Consider the following 15,900-nt stretch of genomic DNA (forward strand, 5'->3'; position numbering starts at 1 on the left):
TTTCTCAGCTCCTTTGGCATTTGGAGGCCTTTTTGCATATAGGGCCCTTACACGGAACAGCCTGGGATGTGGCAGAGACACATCTGTCCTGGAGCCTGTGCATATGCTCTTCCCTAAGCCTGGAACACCTTCTATTTACACAGCCCTCTCCTTGTGTCATTGCATCCAGTGTCTCCTCCTCAGAGAGGTCCTCTCCCTCGCTGTCTCTTGTTCCTCTTTCTTTTTGTTCATAGCATGTAGCATTACTTGACGTCATACTATTGCAATTCAATTCAACAAATATTTTTTGTTCACACATTTGTCCTCATCCACACTAGATTGTAGGCTCCAGGAGAGCAGAGACATTGTGTATTTCATCCACTCCTGGATCCCCAGCCCTTGGAACAGTGCTCAGTGCTTAATAGGTGGCTCAAGATCTATTTGTTGAATGCCTGGATGTATGAATGAATGAATGAATGCCCGGGATCTTTCAGTAAATCCACAGCTGACTCAGGCCCAGAGTTCAGGTCTTCTATGTTCCTTTCACTGATAGCCGCATTGTATTCCAGGATTTCCCATCTTTCAGATTCCCAGAAATTATGTATCCATATGTGCTATGCCCTCTCAGCTAATGGCTTCCTTTTCCTTTCTTCACAGCTCTCTGGCATCGATTTTTCTCCACTTCTCAGAAACGCTTTGGTCCACAAATTCCCAAGGGAACCTTGCTCTTCATTCTGGAAAACACGATGCCAACATATCAGAATAAAGGACAGATAGGAACTTCTGCTTCAAAGTGAATCACTTCATGGATGTTAAAGTGTCCTGGAAGATTCTAAACTTCACAACTTTTGAGAGTAACTGTACTCTGTTTGCAATATATTTGCATATATTAATTGTTATATCTGAAAAGCATGAGATTGTTGTTTTTAAAATTATATGAAGTAAGTTAATATTTTATTACTAGGTATAAGAACTGCTAACGTGGACAACTGCTGATGAGGACATCTATAGAAGTAGAAAATTCTAAATGTCCTACCTTCACCAATAAGAAACTTTGACAGTCAAGTAGATACAATGCAATCACATGGAAAACTGTTTTTAGTATATTGTATGTGAAGATCCCATGAAAAGAACAGAGACTGTAGGAAACATAATCATCTAAGCTACGGGTAAGAAGAACATCAAGATTCTTTAAAGCAATGGCTCTCAAAGTGGAAGCACCAGCAGCATCAGCACCACGTGGAAGCTTAGGAACGCAACTCTCCAGCCCCACCTCAGACCTACTGGCCCAACAACTGTGAGGGAGAGGTCCGTATTTTCACCTACGTTATAACACATTCTTAGGTGACTCCAATAAACATGAAAGTTGGCAAACCATCGCCTTTAATGGTGCATAAGTTGTTAATTTAGTACAAAATTTGCAGTTTTCTGTGTTGTGACTTTCTATTTTTGCAGGAGGAGAAACGTACTCCATTGCAGTAGAGATAAGTGGATCTGAAACCCCAACAGCAGCTGAAGAGGTTCTTTATGACACCTGGAACCTGCACTCCAGTTGCCCTTGCACGTTTGTGGTTTAACGGTCCCAGAGACAAATCTGCCACTTCTGGCTCGCATCCAAGCAAAGTGCAGGTGTTCATCATTAGGAGATGTTGGCTGATGTACACAGACACGTAAGAAAGATTCAAAGGGTCGTGGATGGATCACCAATAACACCAGTATATGCAAGATCAGAGGACAGTGTGTGATCCAGGCCCCAGGATTGACGAATCGGGACTCAGTCCCTGCTTGGGACGGTGTTTTATTTTGGCTTTTTTCTGAAACAGCAGAGAAGTTTCCCAGATAATCACAAGGAGATAAGAAAGTGTTTACACTTGTTGCAGTTGCTCTTCACTGCCTCCCTATGACCAACACTCACAATTCTATGGTCTTAGCAGTTGCACTGAGAAGTCAGAAGAACCTGCTATTGTGGGTTCATAACCTTTTATTACCTCTCACTGAGAAACAATGTATACTACTAAACAAGACATCAGTTATGACGCTCAAGATTTTAAGTGCTTTTTAAACTAAAAACAAACAAAAATTTGTGACCTGCATAAAATGTAAATGGTTTATCTTCAAGTCAAAAGCCACAGGTTTATACCTCTGCAGCTTTACTCTTTCCTAAACGTTGCTTTTGTGTATTGCAAACATTGCTTTCGTGTATTGCTTATGTATGCTTTCTGCATGCCAAAAAGTATATAGAGAGTAACAGTTCACTCTAAGTCCTCCAGATGATTTACTACCTTTACTATGTTTCATTCTTATTACATGTGTCATTGCTTATTAATATATGTGTTTTGTAGTGGACTTCATGAGGACAGGTAATGTTACCAACTGAATTGTGTACCCCCAAAATTCACATGTTGAAACCCTAATCCCCAATGTGACTGTATGTGAAGTAGGGCCTACAGCAGGTAATTAAGGTTAAATGAGGTCATAAGGGTGGGGCCCTGAATCGATGAGATTAGTGTCCTTATAGGAAGAAACAGCAGAGAGCTTGTTCTCTCCACCATATGAGGACACAGTAAGAATGTAGCCATCTGTGAGCAGGAAGAGTGGCCTCACCGGGAACCAAATGAGCCAGAACCTTAATCTTGGACTTCTCACCCTGCAGAACTGTGAGAAAATAAATTTCTGTTGTTTAAGCCACATAGTCTGTAGTATTTTGTTACTGCAGCCTGAGCAGACTAATACAGATACCATGTCTATCTTGTTCATTGTCCTATCTTCTGTGTCTAGTATGTTATAGTCTCTCAAATATATGTTTAGTAAGATGCATCCTACTTAGAAGGCACTGAACTTGGCTTTAAATAACTGCTGCATTGTGTTACATTTCCAGGATTTTGTCTCTCTTTCATGTGAAGAAATTTTACTTAGAAAAAACTGACACTGTCATTGGCATTACAACAGGTGCTCTACAGGACTTGTGTGACCCACATTAGCCCTGCAAAAAAGCCATGTCATCCACTCATGGACAGATTTAAACTTAAAATTCTTCCAGAGCTAGCAATGGGATATCTCCCTTTATCTTCTCTGTGGTACAGAGACAGTTTTCCATTAATTTCCACATAAGGGCTTTCCATGAACATGGTACACAAAAAAGGGAGAAAGCAACAAGTGAGAGCACTCTGAGTAGGTAGGTTTCATGGGAGCAGAAAGGTGATCAGGAAGGCAGAGATGTGAACAGACCAGATGTCTCAGGGGCTCAAGACCAGTAAACATGGTGTGGGAGCAAATATTAAGACTTTTATTTTTCAAATATTTTTAAAAAGGTTTTAAGCCAGGCACAGTGGTTCATGCCTGTAATCTCAGCTACTTAAGAGGCTGAGGTAGGGCCGGGAGCGATGGCTCATGCCTGTAATCCCAGCACTTTGGGAGGCTGAGACAGGTGGATCACTTGAGGTCAGGTGTTTGTGACCAGCCTGACCAACATGGGGAAATTCTGTCACTACTAAAAATACAAAAATTAGCTGAGGATGGTGGTGTGCACCTGTAATGCCAGACACTCAGGAGGCTGAGGCATGAGAATCACTTGAACCTGGGAGACAGTGAGCCGAGATTGTGCCACTGCACTCCAGCTTGGTTGACAGAGTGAGACTCCCTCTCAAGAAAAAAGAAGCTGAGGTGACAGGATTCCTTGAGCCCAGGAGTTCAAGGCTGCATGAGCTATGATCACATCACTGCACTCCAGCCTGGGCAACAGAGCAAGACCCCATGTCATGAAAAGCTTTTAAAATCCTTTTTTTAATGTCTATAAAAGGCATCCTTTTCAAATGTTTATTTTGCATGTGATTTATGATGTGCATAAAAATATGTGCAGTAATACGTGTATTTAACTTATAGATAAATAACAATACATCTATTGGGAATGCGTGATCAATGTTGTTGTTGTTTTTCTATTGGAATTATGTAATAAAAAAATATCTAAAGGCCACTGGTCTTGACTTAGGTATAGCAGGCAGGTGGAAACAAAAGGAGGAGGTCCAAACACTAATGGGTTAATTAAAAGTCAGTCAACAGTATAGCAGTGGTAAAAAGCTTCCCACACTCCTCTGCTGCCTGCCTCTCCCCTTCCTGAGGCAGTCAGGCATTTGTCTAAGTCACCCTTAGGCAAAAAATTATAGATCTGTTCTTCTTAATTGAATTAACCACCTTGGCAATATTACTGCACTCTTCAGCAGGCCAAAGTAAAGAGTTCAGCATTCTGGCAGTTGCTGTCCACAATCTTGCAATGTCTCACACCCTACTTACCTACTTACCCTACAGGGATGCTTCCAGAGATAAGTTCTGCCTCAAAAACACATGCCTTCATTTTCTTGGGAAAGACTCTGTTAATACTAGCTACTTAAAACAAAATCAACCTGCTGTCTCCTTTAAAATATATATAAAGAAAAAATACCCAAAGATTGCCAGACAATGAGAAAAATAAAAGAAAAGGACAAACAGAACAAATTGACTCTTAAAGAAATGGAATATTGGAACAGAAGAGAATGTCACAGAAACCCAAATTCTAAAAGATCCCACATTAGTGCATCCATAAAGTAAGATCATGATGCTACATATTAAAAAATCAGAATAAAGAAATGCTTTTAAAAATTAAACACATAATTATAGAAATAAATAATTCATTAGAAATCAAGTAAATCTTCCGGAACCAAGGACAAAAATATAAAGAGTTAAAAACTAGAGGAACATATTAGGAGACCTTAAGGGTCAATCCAGGAAGTACAATTTTCTAATAGGAGTTTAAGAAAGAAGAAAGAAAATGGAAGGGAGGAAGTATTAAAACACAGTGCAAGGATGAGACTTCTGCTTCTGGCCATGATGGAGTAACAGGGAGCAGATTTACTCTTTTGCCTTAAACTATTAATAAACAACCAAAACAGCCCAAAAGATTTAAAATACATATTTTTAGATATTTGACAATAAAAAACTCAGGACAGTGATCCCTGAGAGAAGAGAAACAATTGAGATGAGCTCTACAATTGCCCAAGCTGACTTACTGGAGAGAATTTCCAGGCCTCAGCATAGAGAGAAGGACTCCATATCCCTGGGGGTCAAGGAAATGCAGCTAGGAGTCCAAGGAGGCCACAGCAGCTAGATTTCATAGAGCAGAGAACCAGATAAGAGACAGCTGCACACACAGAAAAAGCTCCAGAGAGCTGCAAAGAGTATTAGGCTAATTACTGATCAGAAAATGTGTAGTAAGGAAACTTGAGGCCAGGGAAAGAATCGCACAAAAAAGCAAAGGGATAAATCCCCAGGGTTCACGCTGGGCTGAAAATAGTTTCCAACCAGCATAGAAAACCTCGTAATTCATGAAGCATCAGGTAGCATACTCTGGGGGCTGTTACTTCAATAGTGGGGCAAATGTACTTTTACACCAAACACTTCTCTGGTCCCCTCTGACAAAAGCAAGCCTCAAAAGTACCAAACCATTTCCAAGTAGCTTAACTGGATCCAAGAATAAAACTCAAGCAATATTTATAGGAATAAAGAAATATCCAGCACCCAGTAATGTAAAATTTATACTGTCTGGCACCCAATAAAAAATTACTAGACAGGCAAAAAGGTAGGAAAATACAACCCATAATGAATGAGAGTTTTGTTTTGTTTTTTAATTAAACTAATTAAATTCCATAGAGTTTAATTTAGCAAAGAACAATTCATTAATTGGGCAGCCCCCAGAATAGGTTCAGAGCAACTTCAGGGCTGCCACATGGTCAATAACATTTTTAAACAGAAAAAGGAAACTGATGTACAGAAAACAGAAGTGAGATACAGAAATAGCTGGATTGGTCACAGCTGCTTTGTTCCCTTATTAAAGCTGGCTTAAACAGCTGGCCACCTGTGACTGGCCAAAACTCAGTTGCTGTGATTGGCTGAGACACTGCTACTTGTTACAAGAGCAAGTTACAGTCTGTTTACACATCTAGGTAGGCTACAGTTCATAATGTACAAGGAAGCCTTTAGGCCAAACTTAAAATATGTAAAGAGGCAGCTTTAGGCTAAATTTATTTGTATTTTTATTTTTTATTTTTTATTTTTTATTTTTTGAGATGGAGTCTCGCTCTGTCGCCCAAGCTGGAGTGCAGTGGCCAGATCTCAGCTCACTGCAAGCTCCGCCTCCCGGGTTCACGCCATTCTCCCGCTTCAGCCTCCGGAGTAGCTGGGACTACAGGCGCCGCCACCATGCCCGGCTAATTTTTTTGTATTTTTAGTAGAGACGGGGTTTCACCGTGTTAGCCAGGATGGTCTTGATCTCCTGACCTCGTGATCCGCCCTCCTCGGCCTCCCAAAGTGCTGGGATTACAGGCTTGAGCCACCGCGCCCGGCCTAGGCTAAATTTAATGTAACAAGATGAAAAGTAAATCAATAGAAACAGTAGACAGAATTAGTAGATTGGGACATTAAAACAGTTATTGAAACCATATTTCATATGTTCAAGGAGATGGAGGAAAGCATTAGTATATTAAAGAGAGACATGAAATATATTTTTAATATATTTTTAAAAGACCAAATCCAACTTCTAGAGATACAATGTCTGAGATGAAAAAATACTGAATTCAGATTAATAGCTGATTAGACACTGTAGAAGAAAAGAGCAGTGCAACTGAAGACATCGTGATAGAAACTATTCAAAATGAAAGACACAGGGGAAAGGACAAGAAAAAATGAAAGAATAGCATCAAACACAACTTTAAGGAGTCTAATATATGTATATTCTGAAGAAGAGTAAAGAGAGGATAAGAAAAAAATTGAAAGAATGGCCAATAGTTTTCCAAACTTGATGAAAACTATAAACCCATTGATCCAAGAAGTTCACCAAACCCCAGCCGCAAAAATAATACAAGAAAATTTTCTTCAGCTAGAGAGACATAAGTCCTCAAATAGAAAGAGTCCACCGAATGGTGTCAAGCAATCAGGTATCCAGGTAGTATTTAGGACAATGAGCTGAACTGAAAATAACAATCAAGCCTTTATTCACTAACTGCAAGCAAGAAACAAAAAGAGGCACCAGCACCCCAGTGTTCCCTTTTCCCCTACAGAATGGCTAGGAATGCAGATATGCTTATGAGCAGGGCTGGCCAGAGGTGGTATGGGAGGTGGGAAAGCTGAGTCCTTAACCACAAATCCTTCTAGAAAAATTCAGTGCACTGTAGTGCACATGCAAGTCTGGTATGGGGAGGGCAGTTTCTCCCCATGAGGCTTGGCAGACAAAGCTTTGTAATTTCTGTGGTCAGGACTGAAAGATCACGCACAAGATTTTGGGATGGAGCCAGACTCCTCAAATGAGGAGCAGAATCATTAGGGGAAAAAAAGCTCCTCCTCCTCTTTCCAATACTCTGATATGGATGAAATCTGGAGGCCAGGCATGGTGGCTCACACCTGTAATCCCAGCACTTTGGGAGACCGAGGCGGGCGGATCACGAGGTCAGGAGGTCGAGACCATCCTGGCTAATCTGGTGAAACCCCGTCTCTACTAAAACTAAAAAAAACTAGCTGGGTGTGATGGTGGGCACCTGTAGTCCCAGCTACTTCGGAGGCTGAGGCAGGAGAATGGCTTGAACCCAGGAGGCAGAGCTTGCAGTGAGCCAAGATGGTGCCACTGCACTCCAGCCTGGACGACAGAGTGAGACTCTGTCTCAAAAAAATAAATAAATAAATAAACAAAAAGTAAAAAAAGATGTAAAATCTGTATATCAGGAAAGAAATCTAGGCTGAAGACCAATTTGGGAGCCATGAGCACAAATGACAGTCAGTGAACTCACAGAAGGGAAAGAGACCATTACGGAAGATGAGAAGGTGAGTTAGGACAAAGCAGTGAGGCACACTAATATTTAAGTCACAAGCGGTGGAGTGGGTTGTCCTGGAGATTGAGAAGAATGGCCAGAAAGGCAGATGCAACGGCAAACATGTATGCAACCACGAGAAGAAGAGCATGGGGAATGATAGATGCCAAACGCTATGGAGAAGTCAAGTAAAATCAAGGCTATAAAATATCTAGTAGATCTGAATACTAGAAATTAACTGATGATCTTGGTGAGAACAGAGTAAGCAAAATGATTGGGACAGAAGAATAAACGTAGTGGGCTGAGGAATACATAAGAAGTGAGAAAACAAAGATAGTTGTGGACAAATGTAGATAGATTTGGCTGCAAATAATAACAGGAAAGACAGCTCTGGAGTGAATGCAGTATATATGCCTTTTTAAATTGGGAGAGACTTGAGAATGTTTAACTGCTAATGAGAAGAAACTAAAGAGAGGAGATAAAGTCATGAAAAAAGGTAAAAATAATCAATGGAAAGCCATCCCTATGAAGGGGTGGCTTACAGAACCAGACAGAGAGATTTTAATTTGACTGAAAGAAGGATGTTTTCCCAATGACAGGGAAAGACAGAAAGGAGGCAGGTGCAGGTGTGTTTGAAGTTGTGGTGATAGAGACCTGAAACCTGATCTGTTGACTGTATTTTCCAAGAAAGTAGGAGTTGGGTGGAGGAACATCTGTTGAAAATGAGAAGAAAAGTTGTAGGGTAGAGATTTGAAGTGAGTGCAGGTTTTTAATTTCAGCTCAATTGAGGTTGCAGACTATGAAGTTTTGATCACTGGGGCTATTTGATCCTTCAGGCTTTCTCCAGAAAAACTAGATTTTCCCTCTAAGCCCTCCTGAAGTAGGAAAAACAATAACCACAATGGTCAGGGAAAAATAGCCAAAGTTATGAGCACAACGTGCCAGACACTAAACTAAGCTCTTGATGTGCATTAACTGATTAAAAATTAATCACAGCACTATGGATATAGGTATTGTTATAGTCCCAACAAGGAAACAGGAAAAAAGATTAAGTAACTTGCCCAAGATCCCGGAGTGATGGAGCTGGGATATCAACCTAAGTCAACTTCAGAACTCAGACTCTTAACCAGTAGGCCAGTCTCTGTTTCAGAGATACTTAGTTAGCATTTGAAAAGGCATATAGCTGTATGGCTGTCTTCCATGTTACTGCTTAAAAACAGACATCTTTCTTTCTCAGTATGCAGTGAGCATGCAGCCACACTCAATCTTTCCTCAAGCTATGTGAACACAGATGAGACCTTCAAATATGCTGTTCCCATTGTTTAGAATGATGTATCCCTCTTCTCTTCCTATCTCCTACCTCCCCTTGAACATCTCTTACTCCAGGTTACCTGCTGCAATCTATATCCCCCGCCACTAAACTAGTTTAGTGTTCCCACTGTTTGCTTCATCATCATCATTATCACTATTTTGAAATAGCATCTCCCTCTCTCACCCAGGCTAGAGTGCAGTGGTGTGATCAAGGCTCATTGTAGCCTTGACTTCCCGGGGTTCAAGCAATTCTCCCGGCTCAACCTCCTGAGTAGCTAGGACCACAGGCTTCTGCCACCTCATCCAGCTAATTGTTTGTAATTTTTGCAGATATGGGGGTCTCACTTTGTTGTCCAGGCTGGTCTCAAACTCCTGGGCTCAAGTGATCCTCTTGTTGCAGCCTCTCAAAGTGCTGGGATTACAGGTGTGAGCCATTGTGCCAGCTTCACTACTATCTTTTACTGAATTGCCTGCCTACTGGGATGAGGAAAGGTGTAGGATCATAAAGCACCAAGGAGAAAAACATTCTGGAGATTCCAGAGAAGAACTGCTCAGATTCCTTCCTGAGCATCCTGGAGCTAGTGTTTGTACACCCTCAAAGTCCATGCCACTGGGCTACCACTCAGCTAGGACTCTTCTCGTTTCATCTACCAACCTCTCCTACCAGAAAGAAGTGAATTTATTCTTCTGGAAAGTTCTAAAGCAGTGATTTCTAATCCAGGGTGCACCTACCCTAGGGGTTTGTGTTGGAATACAGGGTCCACTGAAGTGCAATGAAATTCTATTTACATTTTTAAATAATAAATACATTAAGCTTTTGATATTTGATATATAATCTAGCACGAGCACCTTCACTTGGTCCAAATGCCAGAGGATCACATGTCACATTCAGTGATGTGTGACACACTTGAGAACACAGTGAGAAACTCACAAGGTGGAAACGTGCAGCGATGCTTCTACTCAATACACTTTTGGAGTTGGTGACTATGTCTAGCCATTTACTTGGCCTGATGTGTGTTTACAGGTTGTTAGCTAGTTTTAACTAAATTAATGCTCACAAAATAGATGTGACAATGTTCTTGCAACTAAATTGGAAATTAAAGACAGTATTATTAACACACAAGTGAATAAGGTAACAGCAGTCTTGACATACTAGCTAATCACCGTATGAAGCCATCACATTAGGAAGACATTTCCCAGAAAAGCAAACCCCCACAATTTCTTTTCAAAAGTGTTTAAAGTCATATGATACTCATTCGTTTTGGTTCTTTACAAAATTTCATAGTTGGTGACAGTGTTTAGAAACTGCTTTGGGGATTCTTAATAGCAAAAGACAAAAAGCCACATGCCCCTTGTTCTTCTTTTTACAATATGATGACAAACTAAAATACATTCCTTAGTCAGCAATAGTGTTGGACCATGTATAGCAAATACAGCTGAAGATGTGAAGAAACAAGAGTTCAATTTCAGTGTGGGAAATCTGCCATGTAATCATATGGAAACATGCTCTAAAGCACAGATGTTTCTAACATGTCTTTTTCCAAAAAGTGAAACACATAAGGAACTTTTCCTTTGTTAGCCAAAAAGGGAAAGATAAAATATATACTCAACAGTAATTTACTTCCTTAAGTAAAACAAAAAGTTTTAGTGCCTATATATTGGTTTCTAAATACCATTTCCCAATAAAAAACAAAACAAACAAACAAACAAGAAGAAAACAGGGCCCCTTGAAGAACTGGCTGATTTTAGAGCTGAGCAGGAAAAATGTAAGAGGCACTGGGAACATCTTGTGCTAGAAAGTAAAGAAGTGTTAGAAAAAATTATGAGCGTATTAGCAAAAAGAACAAGAGTCAGCTTGAAGTGACTGCCACTGGCCAAATCTGGGACAATTTGAGCATTAAAATAAACAAGGAGGGTGAATTGGTAGAGCACAGGAGATATTCAGGGCAGCGAAATGCCTCTGTATGATGCTGTAATGGTAGATACATGACATTATGTTGCAGGTGGTTAGGCAGGAGAGGGCTCTTCCCCCACCCACCAGGAATGTCAGGTTCAACAATCACATTGCCTCTCTAAAAATAATTCAGCACCCAGTGCCAAATTATCTCCTGATGGTCCACAGCTATTACATTAGAGTGTTAATTGAATGTAGGCGCCAGGGAGAAGCAAAAAGAGCTTCCACTAATATCTCCGGTATTTGGTGAGTGACCCCGTGCAGGCACATTAAGAGACAAAATGGCGGAGTATGACCTTCCGGGGGCACTCCATCGGAAAAGGGAAGAAATCCTCAGATGGGCATGTGCACGACTTCCTAAACACAATGTACCTGTTCACCTCCCAAGCGTAAGAAGGGCACTGCGCATGCGGACAGCCCACCCTAAGGGAAGAATCGTGGGAAAGGGATGCAAAACCACAGAAGTGGACCGGCATGTGAGTCCCTAGAATCACAGTTAAACACTGCACTTGTCCTTCAAGTTGCCCGCTTGGGTTTCTTCCAAGCATACTTTCCTTTCTTTCCTGTTCCAAAGTTTTTTTAAATAAACTTCCACTCCTGCTCTGAAACTTGCCTCAGTCTCTTTTTTCTGCCTTTATGCCCCTCAGTCAAATTCGCTGTGCAGGTAACTGGGATGTCTTCTACCAGTAACAATTATACATTGTAAAAACCCGTAGAATGTACAACACCAAGAGAGAACTCTTAGGTAAACTCTGGACTTTAGTTAATAATAACGTATCAGTATAGGTTCATCAGCTGTGAGAAATGTACCACCCCAATGCAAAATGTTAACAACGGGAAACTGAAAGCAGGCTTGGGATGAGGGGGTATATAAGAACTCTGCACACTGTAAACCTAACACTCCTCTAAAAGTTGTATATTAATTTTAAAAATTTAAATAAAGATAGCAATGAACTATAACCAATGAAATAAAATAAGAATCTTTGAGTCTACACTAATAATAAATGGAGACCGGGCGCAGTGGCTCATGCCTGTCATCCCAGCACTTTGGGAGGCCAAGGCGGGCTGATCACCTGAGGTCAGGAGTTTGAAACCAGCCTGCCCAATATGGTGAAACCCCGTCTCTACTAAAAAATTAGCCAGGCATGGTGGCAGGCGCCTGTAATCCCAGTTACTCAGGAGGCTGAGGCAAGAGAAATGCTTGAACCCGGGAGGCAGTTGCAGTGAGTCGAGATCGCACCACCGCCCTCCAGCCTGGGCGATGAGCAAAACTCCATCTCAAAAAATAATAATAATAACAATAATAAATGGAGGTCAGGCGCAGTGGCTCACACCTGTAATCCCACCACTGTGGGAGGTCGAGGCAGGTGGATCACCTGAGTCTAGGAATTCGAGACCAGCCTAACCAACATGGAGAAACCCCGTCTCTACTAAAAATACACAATTAGCCTGGTGTGGTGGCGCATGCCTGTAATCCCAGCTACTCGGGAGGCTGAGGCAGGAGAATTGCTTGAACCCAGGAGGCAAACGTTGAGGTGAGCCGCGATGGCGCCATTGCACTCCAGCCTGGGCAACAAGAGTGAAGCTCCGTCTCAAAAAAATAAATAAAAAAAAAAATAAAATAAATGGAAAGAAAGAAAAGCTCTTTCTTAAAATGTGTCAACTAATATTTGTAGTGAGAGGGTCAGGGTTGAAAAGTTACCATTTCGTAACTGTCACAGGTAGGACAGTTCAGGCAAGGATGATTAATGGATGTTAATTCCAGAAGAAAAGTTTGATGAACAGCAGAATATTTGCAGGATCTCTGAGTGTCTTCCCACCAATTAGCTGCAGGAGGTAGGGTGGTGGGGGTTTATAGGGGGCAGAATAGTAACTATACAATGGGGACTATAATATTTTGATACATAATCAAAATTAACATCACAGATGAGGGACTAATAAACTTAATGTGCCTGTGAATGGACTGAGGACACCACACAATTTATGTAGAATTACAGCCCGGTACGCATAATCTAAACTTAATCAGGAGAAACCATCAGACAAGTGCAAATTGGAGAAGCATTCTATAAAATAGTTGGCCTGTGTTTTTCAAAAAAGAAAAACAAAAATTTCCAAATCAAAAAAATGTCCATGACATGAAAGACAATGGCCAGGGAATTACTCTGGATTAAAGAAAGCTAAAGAAGTTCAGGAAAATAAGTAACATACATATATGACTTTGTATGTGTATTTAAAGAGGGAGTGCAGATACGGCAAAATATTAAGGATTTGCTGAATCTGGGCAAAGGGTATGTGGGAGTTATCTTACTATTTTTGCAACTTGTCTATAATTTGAAATTATTTCCAAGCAAAAAGTAAAAAGGGGGCTGGGTGTGGTGGCTCACTCCTGTAACCCCAGCACTTTGGGAGTCTGAGGTGGGCGGATTACTTGAGGCCAGGAGCTCAAGACCAGCCTGGCAAACATGGCAAAACCCCATCTCTACTAAAAATACAAAAATTAGCCAGGCGCAGTGGCGCACACCTGTAGTCCCAGCTGCTTGGGAGGCTAAGGCAGAAGAATCGCTTGAACTGGGGAGGCAGAGGTTGCAGGGAGCTGAGATCATGCCATTACACTTCAGCCTGGGCAACAGAGCAAGACTCCCTCTCCCCTCCCCGCCAAAAAAAAGTAAAAAAGAACATGCTGTATGGAAAAACCCTAATGGACCATTTTGACTAGAATTAAGGAGAGAAAGGAGGTTCTGGGTTAAGGTCATAGAGCTAGCACCACAGGGGAAATTAATTCATGTCTTACCCTTAAGTTATTATAACAAAGAAGCTGAAACTAAAGTACACAAAGTGCTTACCACAGGGTGTCACAGCTGTGGCAAATTTTATTAAAGCACAATCCAATTTTATTAAAATACAATTCAATGTTCAGAACAGGTTGTATTAAGATGGGGAAGACTATGAAAATTTTAGGAAAGGAAAGGAGGAAGAAAAGGAGGGGAGGAAATTGCCAATGTGTTTAAAAATCTAATGAAACGTTTCAGTCATTTTGAGCTCATTGTTCTAAATATAAAAATGCATCCTATTCCAACTAGTTTGCAAGAACTTTTGGGCAGCAGGAAATGGACATTTTAATTTAAACATGCAGAGTCGTTTGAAAGGCTTTTAAAATAATTATGATTTTGTAATCGCAACCAGGAATTTTTCCTCTTCCATTCGGCCTGTCTTCATGGGGTGTTTTTCCACCTTTGATGTTGTTAAAATGAAGTACTGACACACTCAGAATCAAACCCCCAAATCGATTAATCATAAAGTAATAATTCAAGGTTTTTAAAACGATATCCACAACGGGATAGATTGCCTAAAAACCATTATTCACTCAAACTGGGTTACTTTAATGATACGTAAATTATACCTCTTTAAAACAGGCATATTTCCCCTGGGCGTGGTGACTCACGCCTGCAATCCCAGCACTTTGGGAGGCGGAGGCGGGCGGATCACTTGAGGTCAGGAGTTCCAGACCAGCGTGGGTAACACAGCAGAAACCCCATCTCTACTAAAAACACAAAAACTAGCCAGGCTTAATAGCGCACCGCTGTAATCTCAGCCACTCAGGAGGCCAAGGCAGGAGAATCGCTTGAACCCGGAAGGCAGAGGTTGCAGTGAGCTGAGATCGCGTCACTGCACTCCAGCCCGGGCGAGACAGCAAGACTCTGACTCAAAAAAAAAAAAAAACAAAAAAAAAAAAAAAAAATTCCATTGTATTGTTCTTTACAAACATTCATTTAATTATGTAATCGCTAATTAATTGCTTGGTTGTTATAACAACCAATTATTTATCTCATCATTTAAATTTTATTTTGCATATTTTCACAATGCACTTGATCTATTACTGAGTAATTTAATTAAATAATCATTCGAACGGTGGGCTCGAATTGTTTACGGATAAAGCTCGACGACCAAAGCCTAGCGACCGCTGTTCTGGAGCCCCTCGGCCCAGGGCCCGTGGCGGTTCTCTCCAAGGGACCATCTCGCCCCTCAGCCAAGTCGCCCCGAAAACGAGTGCCTCTGCCCCGCTCTCGCTCTGCACACAGGAACAGTCTGGTCGCTCAGCCACTTCCTCCTTCCAGCCTCATCTGGTTCCCAGGCCGCTGGGGACTCCCAACGCCACTATCCAAGGCTCTACGGTCAGCAAGCGCCCCGGGCGGAGAAGGGCAAGGACGAAGAGCGCACGGCCACGACCCGGACCCCACCCACGCCCTCCGACTGCAGACATTGGGGAAGACACGCAGGAACTCCAAGGTCGCTGGGTCTGCGCACGTGTGTGCCGCGATCCTGTGAAGGTCAAGGCCTCCCGTGAGGCGGGGTCTTCCTGGAATGCGATGGTGAACTGCGCCAGATCGGCCACTGACCGGAAAGAGTTTGGAAGAAGACAAGGCAGAAGGCCTACCATTTCTAAGGCGCTCGAGCACAGGCGTGGTGCAACTAGAGGGGGCAATGGGAGCTTGGAGAGGAGGTGCTAGCTAGGAGGAAAGGCGCGTGCGCGGAGGAATGGCGCGTGCGCGGAGAGCCGGTGCGAGCCAAGGGAAAGGCGCGTGCGCAGAGGGGCGATGAGAGCTAGGAGGGGCAGCGCGTGCGCAGAGGGGCGGTGTGGCTAAGGGGGCAATGGAAGCTAACAGGAGTGGCGCGTTCGCGGAGATGTGACTGGTGGGACCTGCGGCGGCTCCCATATGATGGTCACCCTCCTGGGCGCGACGACCCTAGTGCTCGTCGCCTTGGCGCCATGGGTGTTGTCCGCAGCCGCAGGTAAGAGGCGGGGAGGAGAGTCTCGGCGCAGGG

At 42.2% G+C, this 15,900-nt stretch overlaps 1 protein-coding gene across 1 annotated transcript in view; it reads left to right on the forward strand.

Moving 5' to 3' along the window:
• The first annotated feature begins 15,651 nt into the window (after positions 1-15,651).
• Positions 15,652-15,900, forward strand: part of IFNAR1 (interferon (alpha, beta and omega) receptor 1) — a 30,997-nt gene continuing 30,748 nt past the window's right edge. The window contains exon 1 of the mRNA XM_011960156.1: positions 15,652-15,867. Within this exon, the coding sequence (XP_011815546.1) occupies positions 15,792-15,867 (76 nt within the window). The 5' untranslated portion in view covers positions 15,652-15,791. The remainder of the gene's footprint in view (positions 15,868-15,900) is intronic.

The sequence above is a fragment of the Colobus angolensis genome, unplaced genomic scaffold (assembly GCF_000951035.1).
Source record: "Colobus angolensis palliatus isolate OR3802 unplaced genomic scaffold, Cang.pa_1.0 Scaffold506, whole genome shotgun sequence".
NCBI lineage: Eukaryota > Metazoa > Chordata > Mammalia > Primates > Cercopithecidae > Colobus > Colobus angolensis.